Source organism: Pleurodeles waltl, chromosome 2_2, assembly GCF_031143425.1.
Source record: "Pleurodeles waltl isolate 20211129_DDA chromosome 2_2, aPleWal1.hap1.20221129, whole genome shotgun sequence".
Classification (NCBI taxonomy): Eukaryota; Metazoa; Chordata; class Amphibia; order Caudata; family Salamandridae; genus Pleurodeles; species Pleurodeles waltl.
This window is the reverse complement of record NC_090439.1, coordinates 718,724,943-718,745,731: the sequence shown is the minus strand read 5'-3', so window position 1 is coordinate 718,745,731 and position 20,789 is coordinate 718,724,943. Positions and strand designations below refer to the sequence as shown.

At 45.1% G+C, this 20,789-nt stretch overlaps 1 protein-coding gene across 1 annotated transcript in view; it reads left to right on the top strand.

Annotated features, from left to right (window-relative positions):
* Positions 1-20,789, top strand: part of ARFGEF1 (ARF guanine nucleotide exchange factor 1) — a 961,498-nt gene that overhangs the window by 438,752 nt on the left and 501,957 nt on the right. The window contains exon 18 of the mRNA XM_069220293.1: positions 17,350-17,521. Coding sequence (XP_069076394.1) covers positions 17,350-17,521 — 172 coding nt within the window. The remainder of the gene's footprint in view (positions 1-17,349; positions 17,522-20,789) is intronic.

Sequence of the window (20,789 nt, the reverse complement as noted above, 5' to 3'; positions counted from 1 at the left end):
TAAAGTAGACATTTTTTTGTTTGCTACATTGTTTGCAGCTGTATTTTTCAACATCAGTTCAATAGCTGTACAGCCATCAGAACCTCACCAGTGTGACCTTAATCTCCAAAGTCGCCCTTTCTAGCCTCTCCATTCTAGTCTACTTGGTTAAGTGATAACATATCAAAATCTACAAACAAGAGTTTACTGACATTTGTGTCATATCTAATGTAAGTTAGTGACATTTGTTTGGGCTGTGCCTTTGGTGTACTCTCTTATGTTCCACACTATGGACAGTACATACTTGGTTGTAAAGGCAAAAACAGTGTTTGTCCTGGGAAGTACTTGGGGACATTCAGCAGTTGGAACAGATGTGCTTCCCAAGGAAAACGATTCAGCACACATTTTATTGTGACAATTATCAAAATGTTGGATAAGCCTTGGTTTAAAAAAAAGTTTTTCAGCAAGATCCACTGGCATTACACCAGGCAAATGTTAATGCCATTATAGCTACCAACTATGTGTGAGTGCTATGATTATATTTAACTAATTCATCAACAACACTAAGAAAATATCAGCTTATATGTTGCTGAATGGGGATGATCTGATGGATCAGGGCATTAAGATGATAACAAAGTATCTACCAGACTCTTGCCTTTAGGCATTTTTGTGCCTCACACAGTTTGGCTGTGCATGCTTTCTGTTCATCATCAGATATAAGCTTAAGCAGTGGATTTACTCTGACCAATCAATTGTGATATTGCTTCAATGATAAGAAATAGGTGGCATTAATAAAAAGCAACAGTACCTCCTCTGACACCTCTGACTATACTTTTCAGCTATAAATGCCCAGCACAGTATGGGAGACACTCATGTTTTCTTCCTTTCTGGAAGTTGCTCACTGTTGGCTCACAGGATCTTTACACCATAGTAAATAGCAGGGCAAAGTCCTTCAGGACACCTGTTTACACATCAGTATAGGGCATTGCCACCACCAGTTTCTGAGTGTCCTGGTAGGTTTTGTAATAAGTAGTGCAAGACTCTCAATACAACATCAAACGCCATTACCACGATCCTGACACTGAGGGACACTTTTTTGAAAGAGCTGTGTCACCGTCTTTGAGTACTTACATTATTGTTTTCTGAAGCTCTTGCAGTCTGTCAAATGTGAAGGGTGCCACCACATAGTACTGAACTGAATCTGCAACCTCGTGTTTACTGCGAATGCTCTTGAATCCTCTTTTAAACCAATAGGATGACTGAGTGGAGTGATCTGGTAAGCCCCACACCCCACCAGGACAGAGTTGAAGGCAACTGTGGTACAGCATATTTTACTATGTAGTAACATTTCCATATAAGTGTAAGGGTTCTTGTGGCCATGTTCACTCTTGGGGTGCAAAATGTAAGATGAGCATGAAACTAATCTATATTTGCCTCTAGCCTACTAGAATCAAGCCACAAATCTCCCTGCAAATGTTATTTAATTGAAGCTGATGGCCCCACGTGTTAAAGGCTGAGGACAGACTCCCCATGGCCAAATGTCTGTTGTTAACCATCTGCCAGGTACTGTCTGTAACATCAGGAAGTGAGGGGTCTAGCTCATTTGCGGACTGGAACCCCGATTGGTGTAAATTAGCTAAGGTGGGGTTACAGCTCAACACATACCATCTTTTCACTAACCTTTATCATGATAACCAGTAGAGAGACAGGGCCTGATTTCGACCTTGGCCATATTACAAGTTTCATTATATCCTATGGAACTTGTAAAATGGCGGACGGGATATGAGTCACGTTTCTGACGGACTGTCCCATCCGCCAAGATCGCAATCAGGCCCACAGTAACTACTAGCCACCGTAGGACCCAAATTAGGTATTTTCAAGTGTGGATTTGTATTGGCCTGTTCGACTTACTCTGGATTTAGACCCAGCAGAAGATATGCAGCAGCAGAGTTCACTATAATCATCACAAATTAGTGACATAAGAAAAACGTATCCAAACTAGTGGGTGATCACAGTGGTAATCCATGGATTCGATCTTACGGTGGCATAAAACAACCATCTGTGTGGTAAAATAAAAAGCAAGGGGCAGTGAAAAAATGACACAGTACACATACAGCTTGCAATTTAGCAGTCGCCTACAGAATGTGCTTTTCAAAACTGTTGTATCCCTGAAGTAACGGGATGAATTTTCACACACCGTTTGAGACGCCTTGAAATTGGAAGTTGTAGGGTGTGTGTTATAGAGTTAAGAGACCAGCTGGAAATGTTATGTGCAGTATTCAGGTTTGTTTTCCAGTAAGGCTGACTCTGATAGTCCATTAGCTTTGTAAAATACAATTTTAATGAATGGACATTTCCATGTACCTAGAGCCCTACATTTTATATCCATGTAGTTTCAGCCCAAAACGTTTTTTGTTTCAACATCTTTAGCTCCATCATGAACCAAGGGCTTGTGGGCTTGTGCTGTGATTGTTATCTTAAAGCAGTGGAATTCGGCAGTGCCTTGCATAATTGCTGAAAAGAATCACGCTTTTTAGTCTGTTTTGTATGTGACATTGAAACAAGGGTGTGACTTGGATCTGTGAGCCATTGCACAAGCCGTGCCCTGGAAATCTCTGCCATGTAAACAGTGCAACAAATAATATGTAAAAATGATAAAGTCCTTTAAAAATTAAAAAAGTGCATTTGTGTAACGTGCGGCTACTTTGACCTTAATAAGTCACATAGGTTCAGTGAGAGCTAATGAAGAAGGGGGATCAGCAGAAAAATATATTTGCCAAAGAGCACAGAGTTTGGTTAAGTGGGGAAGCCAGGATTAATTCCAGGTTTTCTGGTTTTACTTTGTAAAAATTAGCCACTAAATAGGTATCGGTTTGTCTCGACTTTTTAGTTAATTAATACTTTATTTTTAACTATGTGTATGAGTAGAGCAAGTATGGCAGGCAAAATGTACATGAAAGCTCGGCTTGTTTTGGGCTGGAAGGTCCAATAGGACTTCAAACTGAGCCAGTGAGCCAGTGCCTAGATTCTGGCTCGACTTTTAAGTGGCTAGCCCACCTCTTTTGAAAAATGTGCACCCTCTGCCCGGGCCACTTTCCCTACCGCAGTTCGTGAACACTGTTAATGTATGTGCAATTCAATTCTGACTATGTTCTATTATCTAGTGCAGGAATGCAAGGGCATATTAGCAGATGTTTAACAGGACTGCTGTGCAGTTTGTGTTACTTCAGTCCTACAGTTAGTCTCTAGCCACTTTCTTAACTGTTCATATCTTGTCTGCAGCCTCTGATACGTTCTTTATGCAGCAGGAGTGAAAGTATTAAGTGAGATTATCGCTGTTCACTACTTTCCCATCTGGGCACTCCATCCCAAATGTCGAGGGTGTCTCGTGATGTTTCAGGTTACATTGAAAGGGTACTGATCCAGTCCAACTGCTGCCCGACCCAAGCTCAGGTCACCTCGGTGCTACTGGAAACCTGGCTTGTGCTGCTGTACAAAATGGCTAAAATAAATTGACAAAGCTAATAGCTGTCCTATAGGCTAGACGTATTGGCTTTGCAAGTGCTTGTTATTATTTTTCCCCTCAGATTTCAAATTCAGAGTTATATTGTGGATGCTTCTGAAAAGTCATATCCCGCATTACTACTGCAAGAGGAATTCTTGTGAAAATGGCAGGTGTAAAATTTCTTGGCCACACCTTATACATTGCAATTAACATTTCTAAGGTCCTGGTGGCCAAACCCTCTAACCAGGATTAATGGCTAGTAGGGCTTTGTGTTGTGAGCCACAACACTACTACGTACTTTCCTGAAGTTTGCATAAAAATATTAATTTCTCCTAAGACGTGTCTAGTAAATGTACATGTCAGGCACATGCTTAGACAAGAATCAACAATTGGATCTTTGCATTACATTTCTGACTCTTAAGCTACTCAAGCTTGTTCTACATGCCAAGAAACAAGGCCGTGTGTGAAAGGGTGTGACTCGAGAGTCTCTAGTTAGCAATAACAGTTGTCATGAGTTTAGTTTCAGAAGGTTGAGATCTTGATGTTCTCTATACAGCATAGATGTTTATTTACAGTAAAACGTTTAAGGCAGTTTGTTCCTGGGCGCTCCTGAGAGTGACAGAGATCTAGCTTCAAATTTTAAAGTGCTATGTTGAGAGATGACAATTTTCTATGAAGAGGGTCTCTGAGAGATTGAATGATAGCCATGTAAATTAGTAACCAATGATAAAGACTTGGAACAGATACTTGTCATGGAGTTGGCCTCAGAGGTTGCCAGATTCTGGTTATAGGCATATAACCATCAGGATCAGCAATAAGGTACAGAGGAAGCAAAGGCAACGAAAGCTATCCTTACCATTTCCTAAACAAATTTGCTTTTAGCAATTTTCTGAATCTGAAAAGGTCTGATTCAAGTCGTAGATGTATGGAAAGGGTGTTCGATAGAAAAGATTCTTGCACATAAGAGTCCTACCTTCAAACGTCTTACTCAAATTGGCAAAAAGTTGTGAGAAGCAGATCTTAGTTTTCTAGATGGGAGATAAGGGGCAGACAGATTGGTCAAGTAGTTTAATACCCACCATAAAAAGCTTTGTAGGGGAGGCATAGGGATATGAAATTTGATCTTTCCTTCAGTGGGAGCAAGTGGAGGGACCTCAGCACAGGTGTGATTGCCTCAAAATATTTCAGACTGAACAGGATTCAGTCAGAGTCACTCTGGATGTTTTGTGATTGATTTCTTAGGGAGGCCTATGTCAAAGCCGTTGCAACAGTCAGTTCCGGAGCTCATCACTGTCAATATGTCAGTTTTCTGGGTGAGGTGAAAGAATTGAATATAATCACTTGTCCACGCAGTTGATAGGAGGCAGGATTAAAAATTCCATTCCTAAATTGTATTCTTTTAGCACTTGTTAAAGCATAGAGTCTGTGAATTCAAGTTATAAGAAAAACTAGTCGGTTGGTAAGCAGAAGCATGATTTTATTTTTCTCCCTATTCAGGCTTAACCATTTTTTGCAGTATACAATATGTGTTAACGTGTTATGATCCATTATGGTTCTGAATAGTAAGTCAGCTTTCCGCTTAAAGAGATAACCCATTATTTGCACCCTTTCAGACATGTACTTAGACTAGTCCACATTTATAGGTTTACTTTTCAGTTGGAATTTTTAATTTCTGATTTGTTTGTGATTGCTGCCAAACGTTTTTTTTTTTTTGTAAACAAATTTTATTGTTCATGATACGCAATAATGATACACACTGACATCAATGAGTAGCATAGACCATAAATTCTCGACATTCATAGTAGTAATGTTAGCAGTTATTCACCCCGTTACAGAGCATTTCATATAACTGGCGTTAGTGTCTTTGTTTAAATATGGCATTTTCATCTTCCTCAGTGGGTTCTATTAGAGATCGTGTCCCTTCCGCCGGTGTGGGGGTCCTGATGGCCTAGGACGCCCGACTGGTGTAGTGATGTGTAGGAAACTGTAACATTTAAATGCGCCTGATACCTGGAACTATGCATATCTATGGAACGTGTAAAATGTTCAACCAACATGTAACTAATCCCCTCCCTCCCCCCTCAGCTTGTGACCTGTGGTGATGATATATCCTGTCTAGTCGTGCTAGATACTCCCCAGTCATGCTAGCCGTGCGGTGTGTCCTAGATAGCTCCCTTGCAGACCCGTTCTATTCTTGTTAAGTGCCGTGTGGTTTGCCCCCTGCGAGAGCATCAGTCCGCCAGTGTGTCAGCCTGCGTGGGGGCATCCCTGCCCCGGTCCAGGTGCTCGCTCTGTAATGCTATGACAATCTGATCCCAAGCCTTCTTCATCTCTGGGGACCCCTGACCCCTTCTTATTTCTATGTGTATCGCCGTGCCCTCACTTTCGGCCCATTTCTTAAGCTCCCTTCGCCAGTCCCAGAGCAGCGGGCCCCCCGGGGACTTACAATTCCTCGTCAGTTCCCTCTTGGCTAATATGTACACAAGGACTTGGAATCTACTAGTGGCCTTATTCTTGGGTGTATGTGGGAACCAATGAAGTATGCATCTAGCGATTGTGCGGGTAATATCTGTCTCTGTGATGCTAGCCACTTCTGCAATCACTGTGTCCCAGTAAGACTCTAGCCGAGGGCAGGACCAAAGCATATGCAGGAAATCCGCCACCCCCATATCACAGCAGGGGCATTTCGCTTCCCTTATTCCAAAGTGATCTCGTAATCTAAGTGGGGTGAGGTAAGCTCTGTGGCGTATGTAAAACTGTATAAGCTGGAACCTAGCATTTCTGGACACCTTGGGCGTTCTCTCCAGAACGCGTGCCCAGTCTGAATCCGGTATTTGCGTCTCCAAATCATGCTCCCACTTCTGCTTCAATCCTAACAGGGGAAGCCCCTCCACTTCCTCTATCACCCTGTAGAGCCTAGTGACCGCTTTATGTGTGCACCCTGTAGTCGGCAAATAATTACTGAGGCCATGTTTAGGCGGCTCGGCAGCTCCCATTCCCCATTGTCGCCCCACGGATCAGGTGAGTGTGCAGTGTAGTAGGAAATGGCCCTGCGAGAGGTCGTGTTCCTGCAGAAAATCTGCAAAGGGTAGAAGATTGCCCCCTCCGTACAGCTCCCCTAGCCACGTGACCCCTGCCTCAATCCAGATGAGTAGGCTCCTTCTCACTCCCACCCCAGGTAGCCATCGGAGCCAAGATAGTGGTACATCAGGAGAATACGGCACATTCAATCCTATCCTACGAAGGCATCGCCTCCAGCACCTGCGGATAACGACGGATAACAGCAGGTTCCATAGATTTCATCAGTCCTTTCCCTATGGCAATAAAAAAGATTCCGGCCAGTTCAGCCGCGGAGGGAACCATCAGGCCCTCTATATTTTCCCCAGCGCCGCCATCCCCATCCATCTCGCTAACCACTGAAGCTGCGCAGCAAGATAGTAAGCTTCGAAATCGGGCACCGCCAGGCCGCCCCGTGTGGGGTCTCTTTAGTGTGCCAGTGCCGCTCTGCTTCTTGCCCCCCCCCCAAGATAAACGCGGTGATCGCTGTATCCAGCTCTCTAAACAGGGCGCTCAGCACCCAGAGAGGCAATGCAGCAGTCAGGGCAGCGCCACCATCTTGATGAGGGAGACCCGTCCAGCCATCGATAGTGAGAGCGATCCCTAAAAGCCAAAGCTTGACCTCAAAGCCCCCACCGCCCTTCCGATGTTACCATCCAAGATATCTGTTCGGGAGTGGAATACTCTCACCCCCAAGTATGTGATACAACGTGGCTCCCATGTCACTCCGCCCAGCTCCGTTGGCGGTGCAGCGTTCACCGTCATTGGGAATAAGAATGATTTTTGCCAATTGACCCACAATCCTGAGAGCTGTCCGAAACGTGCCAGCAGAGTCTGGGCCCCCTCCCGTTCCGGTCTGGAATTTAAGAATAAGAGGAGGTCGTCCGCATACAGCACGATCACATGTCACCAACCTCGTCTGACCAGACCTTGGTACCAGGCAGCCGTCCTGGCCTGAGCGACTAGTGGCTCCATCGCCAGAGCGAATAGCAGTGGCGTCAACGGGCATCCCTGTCTGGTGCCCCTGCCAACTGAGTACTGCGCTGAGATGCACATGCCCGTTCTAACCCTCGCCTTGGGGTCTGCATAGAGCAACTTTGTCCAGCTAATAAAGGCTTCCCCCAGGCCCATATGAGAGAGGACCCTGTAGAAATTATCCCATTCCAGGCTGTCAAATGCCTTCTCTATATCTATGGCAAGGACCGCAGATCCCGGATCATCAGGGGTCACCAATTCCATGAGGGATAGCAGCCGACGTACATTTTGGGCGGTACCCCTCGTAGGGATGAATCCCGCTTGGTCCGAGTGAACCAGCTGTGTCATGTGTGCAGTAATATTTTGTAGTCCGAGTTGAGCATGGATAGGGGCCTGTACGCCCCCCCTTCATCAGGAGGTTTGCCTGGCTTGAGCCATGGAACAATTAAGGCTTCACCCGTCGAGGCTGGGAGACGGCCAGTCACACGCACCTGCGTGGGGGGTGAGTGTCCCTGCATAAGTGGCATAGAACTCAATGGGAAGCCCGTCTGTGCCCAGGGTCTTGCAGCGAGCCAGGCCCGCTATAGCTGTTCCGATCTCGGATATTTCGATAATCCCACCCAGGGTGCCACGATCATCCTCAGTCAAAGCCTGGGGCGACAGTGCTAACAGGAAATGTTGCAGCTCTGCTCCCGTCCCATACGACAAGCTAGTGTAGAGTGCGGAGTAATAGTCGTGGAAATACGAGTTTATGTTGGCTTGATGATAGAGCTTTGCCCCCAATAGTGTGGTGATCTCCATTATAGGGGTCCCTCTCTTGGGTGGGCTAGCCAACCATGCCAGCAGCGCCCCTGTTTTATCTCTGTCAGTGTGGGCCCTGGCGATGTACTGCTTATAGTCAAAGCATCGGAGCGTCTTGTGTGCTCCGCTACTTTTTCCCTGGCCTCGCGCTTGTCCCCTTGCCTCTCCGGGTATTCTAGTGCTAGTTTCTCCAATGACCTGAGGTCTCTTTCTGCGATCTTTATATCCTGCAGCAGGGACCTTCTAATCCCAATGGAAGCCGCCATGCAACAGCCTCAAACCACTACCTTGAACGCCTCCCAGAGTATTTGTGGTGAAGGTGTGGTGGGCTCATTGTCCTCAGAGTAATCGGTTATGTGGTCCCTGATCTGATCCCGAAAAGCAGAGTCTGTCAGCGAGTCTTGCTTAAGTCTCCAAGTGGGTATGCATGTGACAGATCTTGTCCAAGGCAAGTGCAGCAGTCAGGGGTTGTGATTGGAAATGGTTTTCCCCAGATATTCTACTCCCCGTGCTTGCCCATGCACCTCTGAAGTACACAGGAAAGTATTGCGCCTTACATGGAGATCATGGGCTGCAGAGTAATGAGAATATTCCCTAGAGGTAGGGTTCTCCATGTGTCTATCAAATGCCATGCTGCCTCCCAATCTGTGAATTTTCTAGCAAGCGCATTAATTGGGGATTCCCGCAGTGGTGGGTGGGACCTGTCTATGCCTGGGTTAGCCACACAATTAAAGTCTCCCCCTATCAGCACTGAATGGAGCATGTGCGGCGCCAGTATGGTTGTTAACTTGTTGAGAAATGCGCCCTGGTCTGTGTTAGGAGCATACACGTTAATCAGTGTTATATCCCGTCCGGCCAAGCGGCTGGTGGTCAATACGTAGCGTCCGTCAGGATCTATTAATGTGTTAGTGACCTGGAACGGGACCCCCGCCCTGATCCATATTAAGATGCCCCTTGCGTGTGCCGAGTAGGTAGTATAAAATAGTTGTCCCCTCCACCTCCTTTGCAGTGCCGTACCCTCAGCGGCCTTCAGATGGGTCTCTTGTAACATTGCTATGTGCACCCCTCGTCTGCGTAAATAGGAGTATACCTTGTACCACTTGGTCATATTATGCATCCCTCTTATATTGCAGGATATTACCTTATATCCTTGCTGGTCACCCATAACAGAGGTCCTCCAGTCATCCCCTCCTGCGCGACCACCACCCGACCAGGCGATCCAGCCCAGTGTTTCTCGTGGGCATTGTCTCGTTACAGGTAAAGCTGAAAACATTGCCCTCTATAAACAACCAGAACACCCTTAACTCCCCTTCCCCAGGACAGGTGGTGAAACAGTTCCCTATCCAAACCGTATCAAACATAAGTCAATTCTAGGTGGGCAGGCAGGTAAGATCTCTCGAGCCATCTGAGGGATCAGGTCTGTAGCCCGGGACTAGTTTAAATGTTGTGCAACATGCCTCATAAATCGCGTGAGCCTCAAGGTCTGGAGACCAGGTGAGAGTTAGGGTATCAGCTGACGATTGCCAGGGCCAGCCATCAGAAGATGCAATCTGAGGTTCCCAGTGTCACCGCAGGTAGTTCCAGGCTCATCGCTGCAGATCCTGCCGACTCCGCCTGAGTCCGATCCTTTGGTTCCCCTCATTGTGCCAGTTGAGCGTGGGCTGCCTCCCCCTGGCTGAAGGAGGCCACCACTGCCGCGGCTCAGGTTCTTTCCGCTTGTGCTTCCTCCTGTGTGGGCACCACGGTTCTCTGCCTGTGTCCTTTCTTATCTTGGCGTCTGCTGCGGGTTCTGGGTTCTTGAGCGGTCCCTTCCCCTGTTGTGTCCCCCGCTCCTCCAGCCAGTCTCTCGCTTCTTGTGGCGTGCGGAAGAAATGCGCTCCTCTGCCATCCGCCACCCTCAGTGTAGCCGGGAACAGCATTGCATAGAGAATGTTCAGTTGCTGGAGGTGCTTTTTGATTTCGGAGTACGTTGTCCTTCGCCACTGCACCTCGCTGGAAAAGTCAGGAAAGATACGGACCAGTGAGTTTTCCAACCTTATTTCTCCAGTCTTTCTGGCCTGTGTCAGTATGTGGTCCCGGTCCTTGTATTGTAGTAGGAGAGCTATCACTGGGTGTGGTGCAGCCCCCGGAGGAGGGGCCCTCGCAGGGACCCTCTGCTCCCTCTCAAGGGTGGAAAAGCGCGACAGGCCCTCAAGTGCAACTGCTTCAGAGATCCAATGTTCCAAGAACACAAGGAGGTTGTGCTGACCGACCTACTCGGGGATGCCTATGATGCAGATATTATTTCTTCTGGACCTGTTTTCCGCATCTTCAGCACGGGCAACAAGAACTTATGTTTGCTTCTTCAGCTTAGTAATGCGAGCCTCTGCTGCTGTCAGCCCCGGACTGAGGGCGCCCAGCGTCTGCTCTGTCTCTGTTACTCTGTCCGCTAAGCGACATTGGTCCTCCCGGAGCAGGCCCAGATTAACCGCTAGTGAGTCCATCTTTGTCTCTAGGCTGTCCCTGGTGAATGTAATGGCCTGCATGATATCACCCAGCGAGGGACTCCCGGGTGGGTCCCCATTCGTGCCAATCTGCGGTGTCTCGGTAGGGGAGGACGGAGCGCGGGTCCGCTGCGCATCCACCTCGCCCACCGCCGCCGCCTTCTTCCCAGTTTTGCCCATCATACTTGGGGGTGAGGGGATCTCTATTTTGAAGAGACTGAATCGCCTTTCGCTCCCAACCAGAATCACCTGGTAAAGCTGCACCACTCACCTCATTGCGCTGCCTTTGGGTGATGCGGCACGGGGCACTAGGCCCAGACAGGTGTCAGTTCAGGTGTCAGTCCTCTACAGGGCCGCAACCAGAGTCCCTCAGCCTGCAAGTCCCTTCTCTCTTCGGTGGTGGGGAGAAGATATGTCTCCCAGTGGCCCCACAATCCTACCGGCCGCAGGCTGTTCCCCCTTCACTCTCCTGCTGTTAGACTGGGGCCCAGGGCCCTCCAGGGTCATTTGCCATAAATATAGACCCTCTGTGTGTGTCGGATTCAATATCTGCCCCTGCCTCGTCGATCAATCCACGCCCCTCTCCCATTTACTGGGGCCCGGTGCGGCTGCCATTTTGGGGACAGGCAGCTCCCGGTCCCCTTCCACCTCTTTTCCCCTGCAGCACTCCTATCTGCCCAGGGGGCCGCCCCTGCTTCAATCACCTCAGCAGTATCCTCTCACCTCGCTGGGCGTCAACACAATTCAAGCCCATTCAGGGGGAGTAAAGATCTTATAAACTAGCGCAGCCGCCATCTTAAAGGCAGGTGGCGCGCTATCATTTAGATCACTGCTTTGCAGCTCCCGTTTTTTCCTCCCCCAGGGCTGGGAGCCTCCCGCTTTTCGAGCCCCCGTCCTCCAGACCTCTTCCAACAGGATTCGCAGCCAGTGTGTCGGGCAACGTCGTCAGGATGGGTCTTTGTTGGAGATCCCGGCCCGGAGCTCCTCCTAGTGGCTGCTCACTCCATGAGCACCAAGCCACGCCATTGCTGCCAAACGTTTTATATGGCATCTAAGGTTTTTGGTTTGTGGGCCACTGTCTCCTCTTTCATTTGTTAGTCTAGTGTTGTACCCTACGCTTTTCCCTGTTGGATTTCCTATTTGTCAGAATTTTGTCAGCATCAGGCAGAACCAAAGCCAGCTCCTTATTCGTTTATTAAAACATTCTGTAGTTTGCTTCTGCAAATCATCATGTACAAACTGTATTCAGATTCTGTAGGCCAGCCAGACTGAACATGGGTAACAATCATCTTTCTGATCATACTGGTACCAGAAGAGGTTCCCTGGTACTTTGTTTGTAATCTGACAATTATTTGCTTTTTTTACACACATTTTCTACATATTCTATTGCCTAGTGTTTTGATATATAAACCAAATGTTTCACTAGTGGCTCAAAACTGATCTTATTTTTGAAATTATTATAGAGAAATGCCAGGGAACTAATAGTAATGTTCTGTAATCTTGGTTTCAATTAATTCATGTCTTGAAATTAAATAAGCCTTAAAGCTATTGTACCACCCTTATCACATCTCTCTAATGAATACATTCATCTACAGTGGTGCCTCATATTCATGCCACACTGATGAAACATCTTCTCAGCCAATAAAAACCTCACACTCATGAAATCATAATGATTAACCCCTTCTCCGCCAGGCCTTTTCCCCCTCAGATGCCAAGCCGTTTATTTTGGCTATTTAGGGCAGTTTGCGCTTAGGCCCTCATATCTTTTTGTTCACATAAGCTACCCACGCCACATTTGCGTCCTTTTTTTCCAACATCCTAGGGATTCTAGAGGTACCCAGACTTTGTGGGTTCCCCTGAAGGAGACCAAGAAATTAGCCAAAATACAGCAATAATTTCATTTTTGTTTTTTAAACAATGGGCAAAAAAGGGCTGAAGAAGAAGGTTTGTGTTTTTATCCCTGAAAAAGGCACCAACAAAGGGTTTGTGGTGCTAAAATCACCATCTTCCCAGCTTTCAGGACAGGCAGACTTTAATCAGAAAACCCAATTTTTCAACCCAATTTTGGCATTTTACTGGGACATACCACATTTTTACTATTTGTTGTGCTTTCAGCCTCCTTCCAGTTAGTGGCAGAAATGGGTGTGAAACCAATATTGGATCCCATAAAGCTAAACACTTCTGAAGAGTAGACTAAATTCTGAATCAGCAAGGGGTAATTTGTGTATGTCCTATAAGTGTTATTGAAATAGAGGTGAAAAAAACAGTCATTTTTCTCCACGTTTTACTCTGTAACTTTTTCCGGCGATGTCAGATTATTGAAAGCAACATACCGTTACCTCTGCTGGACTCTTCTGGTTGCGAGGATATATAGGACTTGTAGTTTCATCAAGAACCCTAGGTACCCAGAGCCAATAAATGTGCTGCTCCTTGCAATGGGTTTTCATTCTATACCGGGTATACAGCAATTCGTTTGCTGAAATATAAAAAGTGAAAATAGGTATCAAGAAAACCTTTGTATTTCCAAAATGGGCACAAGATAAGGTGATGAGAAGCAGTGGTTATTTGCACATCTCTGAATTCCAGGGTGCCCATATTAGCATGTGAATTACAGGGCATTTCTCAAACAGACGTATTTTTTACACACTGTCTTACATTTGGAAGGAAAAAATGAATAGAAAGACAAGGGGCAATAACACTTGTTTTGCTATTCTGTGTTCCCCCAAGTCTCCCGATAAAAATGGTACCTCACTTGCGTGAGTAGACCTATGTGTCGCGACAGGCAACACCACATGGACACATCACATTTTTACAGTGAAATCTGACATGTTTTTTGCAAAGTGCCTAGCTGTAGATTTTGGCCTCTAGCTCAGCCGGCACCTAGGGAAACCTAGCAAACCTGTGCATTTGTGAAAACTAGACACCTAGGGGAATCCAAGATGGGGTGACTTGTGGGGCTCTCACCAGGTTCTGTTACCCAGAATCCATTGCAAACATCACAATTTGGCCAAAAAAACACTTTCTCCTCTCATTTCGGTGACCGAAGGTTCTGGAATCTGAGAAGACCCACAAATTTCCTTCCACCCAGCATTCCCCCAAGTCTCCTGATAAAAATGGTAACTCACTTGTGTGAGTAGGCCCAGCGCCAGCGACAGGAAATGCCCCAAAACACAACGTGGACACATCACATTTTCCCAAAGAAAAAAGAGCAGTTTTTTGCGAAGTGCCTAGCTGTGAATTTTGGCCTCTAGCTCAGCCGGTACCTAGGGAAACCTAGCAAACCTGTGCATTTTTTAAAACTAGACACCTAGGGGAACCCAAGAAAGGGTGACTTGTGGGGCTCTGACCAGGTTCTGTTACCCAGAATCCTTTGCAAACCTCAAAATTGGCCCCAAAACATTTTTTCCTCTCATTTCGGTGGCAGAAAGTTCTGGAATCTGAGAGGAGCCACATATTTCCTTCCACCCAGCATTCCCCCAAGTCCCCCCGATAAAAATGGTACCTCACTTTAGTGCTCACAAAAGGAAATGATCCAAAACACTATCTGAGCACATCAAAATTGTCAAAAACAAAACTACCTGTTTTTTTTGGGGGGGGGGGTGTTGGCTCCTGCGTTTTTCGTCGTGGGCTCAGCAACCATCTAGGGAAACCTACCAAACCCAGCCATTTCTGAAAACTAGATACCCGAAGGAGTCCAGGGAGGTGTGACTTGCGTGGATCCCCCCAATGATTTCTTACCCAGTATCCTCAGCAAACCTCAAATTTAGCTAAACAAAAAATCTATTTTTTCCCACATTTCTGTGTGGGATCACTGCACCGGGACAAATTTCCTACCACCCAACGTTCCCCTCAGTCTCCTGGTAAAAATGATACCTCACTTGTGTAGGTGGGCCAAGTGCCTGTGACAGAAGAGCCAAAAACATGTCAAAATTGAGGGGGAACCATAGGGGTCCAAAAGGGCACTTTGAAAAAAAACATTTTTAGGCTGACAAGTGCAGCTGAATTTTTATCGGTATAGATGAGACAATGTTAGGTGGTAGGAATTTTGTGGATTCCTGCATATTCCAGAAGGTTCCATCACAAAAATGTGGGAAAAATGTGTGACTTCCAGCAAAGATGGAGGTTTTCAGGGCATTGTGGGTAAGAAAATGGTGCTGGTGCATGTGAAGCACACCCCCCCTGGAATAAACCAGATGTTTAGTTTTCAGATGTCTGGGTCTTGTGGATTTTTCTACATGGCAGCATCCCAAAGTCAAAAAAGTGCAGCCCTCACCATTCCAAGTGGGACGATTTTGAGAGTTACCAAGCTCTCATGGCCCAAATGTAAAACCAAAACCCGAAATAATCAAATGTCTTCTTGCTTGCCATGAGATAAGATGTTTTAGTGTGTGGGGGGAGAGCTGAAAGACTGTAACCCCCTTTAGGTGGGGTGGGGGCATAACCAAGCCCATACTGGTTGGTAGCCACCACCCCACTATTTTTTTTTGTTTATTAATTCCATGCCATCAAGTAGACTTTCTGCCCCCCCCCTCCCCTCCCCCGGGGTGTGGATTGGGGTAATTGCCCCATCTGCCCAATGGTGGGCAGAACAACTTTGGCCCCATTTATTTGGGGTGGGGGTATGGCCTTACCCCCCACCCTCTTATTTTTGAAAAAAAAATCTTCCCTGGTCTCTGGTGGGATTTCTGCCCCCCTTGGGGACAGATGGGCCTTCAAAAAATAGGCCGATCTGCCCCCAAGCAGATATGGCCAACAGTAATGTGTCCCCATGGGAAGCGACCCTTGCCAAAGGGGCAGCCCCCCCAAAACAAAACACACACACACCAATCCCTGATGTCTAGTAGTTTCTGGCCTAACAAAAATAGGCTGATCTACCCCCAAGGGGGGCAGATATGGCCTAAATACAATTTGCCCCCCATGGGAGACCCCCCCCCCACCCCCGGGCATATCAGCCTATTAGACTGATCTACCTGGGGGGGGGGGGGAGGGGGCAGAAATGGCCTAATAATATTTTGACCCACCCAGCACCCCCCCAGATTCTGCCCTTGCCCAAGGGGACGCTCCCCTTATGCGTAAGGATAATAAAAAAATACAAAAACTCCCTAGTGCCTAGTGGTTTCTGCTTCCACTGGGGGCAGAAACGGCCTAAAAACAATTTGGCCCACAGGGAGCGACCCCTGCCTAAGGGGTCGCGCCCCACACATAAATGGAAAAAAATATATATCCCTGGTGTCTAGGTTTTTTTTGCCCCCCCCTAAATACATTAGGTCAATCTGCCCCCGGGGTGGCAGAAAGGGCCTAAAAATGATTTGTCCCCCTGGGGAGCGGCCCTTGCTCAAGGGGCCGCTCCCCTTATGCGTAATGGTAATATAAAAAATAAATCCATGGTGTCTAGTGTTTTCTGCCCCCTCTAGTGTGCTTATTGGCTTATTCAACCAGAGTACCAAGAAAGGTCTGGTCCTCCTCTGTGATAAGATTTTATCATTTTACTAAATCTTACAATCCAGATGTGTTTAGGTTACTTGAGGGAAAGTTAAGTGAATGAGCTACCCAAACATAAACCAATTTCCACTTTAGTTTTTCATAGGTTCTCATAACCAAATAGGAATAGCATAAATAATTATGCAGTTCTGAATCTGTTTGTGGGTGTGTGCAACTTGTTTGATGGCGTGCCAATGATTGGGCAGTTGTTGACATGTAAAAATGTAATCTATATTTGATATTGTCACAGTGCAGTATTCGTCTACATCTTCTTGAGGTAACAGTAATATGTGGCCAAACATGTTGGGTAAATGTATTTGCAAAAGCAACAGAAAACTCTGTTTATCTTAAAGGTTTAGTTTTAATGACTATAGATGTCATGGTGCCCTTATATACATAATTAATACCAAAGTTGTACTCAAAGAATGTACATTGGATTCTATATTTACAACATCAAGATCTTATCAGCATCTAATTGTTCAAAAGTATTTTTTTCTGCAAAAAGGGCCCCCATGGACTGTTGTAAGTAGTAGAACTAGGGTTGACATTACCTAAAGGGAGAATTAATTTCAATGGAAAAGGCGGAGGGTCCCAGAATATGAAAGATGGAAAGCAGACATGGTTAGACAGCTAAATGTGGAATGTGAATACAGTATCAAAGAGTAGAGGTGTGTGGAGTTATAATCTGAGAAATGGTGCTCACTGAACTTGAACATCAACATAAAACTGCAGAGTAAGAGCATGAGCAATCCATTGTGGGTGACAATTGAGTCACATACTTGAACCCCAAATCCCAAAATCAACCGAGGTTGGAAAACAAAAACAGATTTGAGTTAAAAGCATAGATGTGATAAAATGCAGTTAACCAATACGATGATGTGTAATGTGAAAAGTGGTGGGGTTAATAAAGAGTTAAGGCAGGTGCTATTGTAAAATGTTATAGATGCATAATGAAAAAAACAATAAAATAGTTTGTTTAAAACGTATGTCTAAGCCACAGCTGGTTTGATTTAGAGCATGCATTCCTGTGTGCTTTAGGTTCATTGATTGCATGTTACTGGGTTTCAGGTTAAGAACAAAATGACTAAAGAACAGTACATTAAGATGAACAGGGGCATAAATGATAGCAAAGATCTTCCTGAAGAGTACCTTTCGGCCATCTACAATGAAATAGCGGGAAAGAAGATATCTATGAAAGAAACAAAAGAACTCACAATTCCTACAAAATCAAGCAAGCCAAGTAAGTGCTGTTTAAGGTTGTTTTTTGTTGAGTTCTTGGATTACTGGTTCACCAAGCATCTATCACAGTTTGTTGAAAGGTGCTTGTCGGGGATCACTGAGTTGGGTTTGCCCGTTTGATTTCACTTTGAATGAGTTTCAAATGGGTAATGTGGCATGGTTTGGAAATAGTTTGATTGCTGCATGAATTTCTGGGTCAAGCAATGAGCATGACGGTTTGGCTTGTGACACTAGGAAGATTGCAGTAACTGATAGGATTCTGATTTGGGCTTTTCCTCCTGAGAGGAAGAGAAGTTTGAGTCTGGTGAAGTAGTAAGATTACGATTGTCAATGACATCTTTGTAAATGCGTAAGTTGTCTGGTATCCCTATGTGTGGGTATTTTATAGCTTGATGTCATTAGCGCACTTGTGTATTGTAATACCTATGCTGACAGAGACCTCACAAGGGTTCCATACAGTGGTGACAGCATAAGTTACAGCATCAATGAGAAACTGAATTTGAGGTCAATTTGGAGTTTCCAATATTGATCGTTTTGTGGCACAGTTCTGGGAAGAACTAACTAATACTATCAATTTTAATGACAATGCTGCCCAAAAGCACTCATCTTCAAAACCATGAGAAGTCAGTTTTCCCTCCTTCAGTATAAAGTGTGTGTCATTGTTGTCTTAAAACTTGAAAGGGCGCACACTGCACATCAGCTATGAGCCAGATCAACTATGCCCAGTAGCTTCGTTTTTCAGTGCATATATCTTGGGTCTTTGCTTTGGTGCTATTGACTATTAACACCTCTCTGTAACTAAATTAAAAATTTTACTGTCCATCTTTATGCACACTGCAACAGCTGGTGGTGAAGGAGATTATTACATTTTAATCTGTCTTTGTCTTAATCATTTTTCTACAAATCTTGTGCTGAAGGATTCATAGGTATTGGCTACCTGTGCTTTCTGATCCTGACCATCTAATACTTATTGTTGGATATTTATATTGAATTGTTTTCAAAGCAGTGGTGTGCCAGCACTATTGTCTCACGTTTCATATTATTTACAAGAACAGACAAAATAGTATTCTCACTTAGAAAAACAACAGGTCTTCACAGCTTTCATGAAGCTCGAGTAGCTGTGAGCTCCTCTGGCAGTTTGCTGTACCCTGGTGCAGCCTTTGTATCATAGGGATGCACAGTAATCTTAACTCAGCATAATCACTTGTTGGTTATATGCTTCTGATTGGCTTTCAGTGTTTAGTCAAGCTCTTATTTGAATTAAAATAAGGCTTGTGAATCATGCATGAAGGGCTTAAACTCACAGCCTCAGTAACAGGAGGTAGCGGAAACTCACTATAACAAAAATAAAATCTTGCTTTGGATATTCCATTCCAAGGGAGGGCTTTTTATTCCAGTAGTTTCCTGATTGTAATGGAATGAAGACTTCTGATAATCAGTGTGGGATGTCAGCATGGCTGTCACAATTGTTTGTATAAAAGTGTATGCATGTAACAAACAGTGAACAAAACATTTTATGAAGGCTGGATGTCTAATCATATAGTCAACGTGGGAAGACAGCAAGGTGGTAACAAATGTTTGTCATTATTTTTAGGTTTTAGGTCTCTATGAAGAGGCAAGCAACAATTTACTACTGCTAAACAAACAATTTGGAATTCTGTACTTTTAGAATTTAAATATCTGTGGGAGTCACTTAGTAATACTTTGGTTAGGGGACCTTAATTCTGTATCCTGATTTATTATTTGTGGAGAATATAGCTCTATGCAAGTATGGTGGATACATTTTTTAGTGGCATCGTATGGAAACATGTCTGAACCTGTTGCCAGTGAGAGGACTTGTGAACAAGTTGTTTACTGAAATCACCTCCAATGTCTGCCCTGTGCACCGTAAAAGATGGAGTCCCTTTGAGGCGCACTCATTTGAGTTTCCTGTTCAGATTTATAGGCAGCTAAAACCAGCTCGCTATTTTAACCTGGATGGTGGTGTGAGGAAAGTACTTTGCTGTGCTACAATGGGTGGACAGTCAACAAATTATACTGATCCTTCAGTATGCATGTGCAGTGGCCTGACGTGGATTGAGTCATAGAAAGAAGAGGAAAAAATATAAATAAGCAGGGCAAAGAGATGGCCTGAGTTGTCTAGTGGTTTATGCAACCAAGGTTGCCAGAGTCATAGATCTGTCTTCCAGGCTAAGGCAGATTTTGTTTCTGGAGAATTTAATGGGCGTAGGTAATTGTGGCAGCACTTTTGGCTGCCTGATGTATGAAATTTCCATTTGCAAAAAAAGCTGTTGCAAATTGTGCACTGACATTTTGTGAAAGGAAAGAACTTTGGGGTTCGGACAGATATACTAATAGGTCAGTTCACAAAATTCTGAATCACAGTTGGTTGCATTCCGACATATCTGATCAATCTATTTATAAGTTAAGTTGTAAATTGCTACTATGATTGTATGCCAACACAGAGATGGTGGCCTGCATGGGCTAGCAGGCCACCATGTCTGTGATCAAATTTTAAACAAATTCAGTGTTTTCCTTAAAGGAAAAAGGGACGCATTTAAAAAGAAAAGCCTATTTTTTAACTAAGAGCTTTCAGTGGTGCTGTGTGCCGCTGCCTACTCACCATCAAACTTTTGTTAACATTCACAAAGAAGAAGGATCCCAAAGGGACCACTTCCCATTTGTGAATGGGTAATTCCTCATTTGAGGTGTCAGTAAAAGTTCAGTGTTTGGCGACTGGATTTTGGTTGAAAAACATTGCAAGTTGCAGAAATATCTGGTAACACTTAAACAACAGACTGGGCCTCCCAGGTAATGAGGACAAAATTAGTGTGCCAGATCTGTTTCCGTGCTGCTAAATGCCTGAGCAGTCTTCACTTTCACCATACTTTAGATGTGTACATGAAGCCTTTAAACAATTACTTGGCCTCAAAGGGTTCAGGTGCTCGCAGACGGGCAGCATGTAGCTGGTGCTTTCTCAAAACTAATTTGTATTAGTTTTACAGTGCAAAGTGACCCTCTACAAATGTCATGCGGAGAGATGCAGAAGCTATATAGAGAGAAGAAGTCATGACGTAGTATTGCCTCCCCAAACGTGGCATGATAAAAGACCAAACTATGGCAACTTGGTACTAAAAAAGGGTGGGGGGGGGGAATCTCAAAGGGTATGGGGAAAGTCCAAGGTACACAGAGTATCAAGCTATGTGTTATGTTCTGAGCCATCATGAGAGAGGATCAGAGAGTCCTCAAAGGGGGACCCTCGGACAACC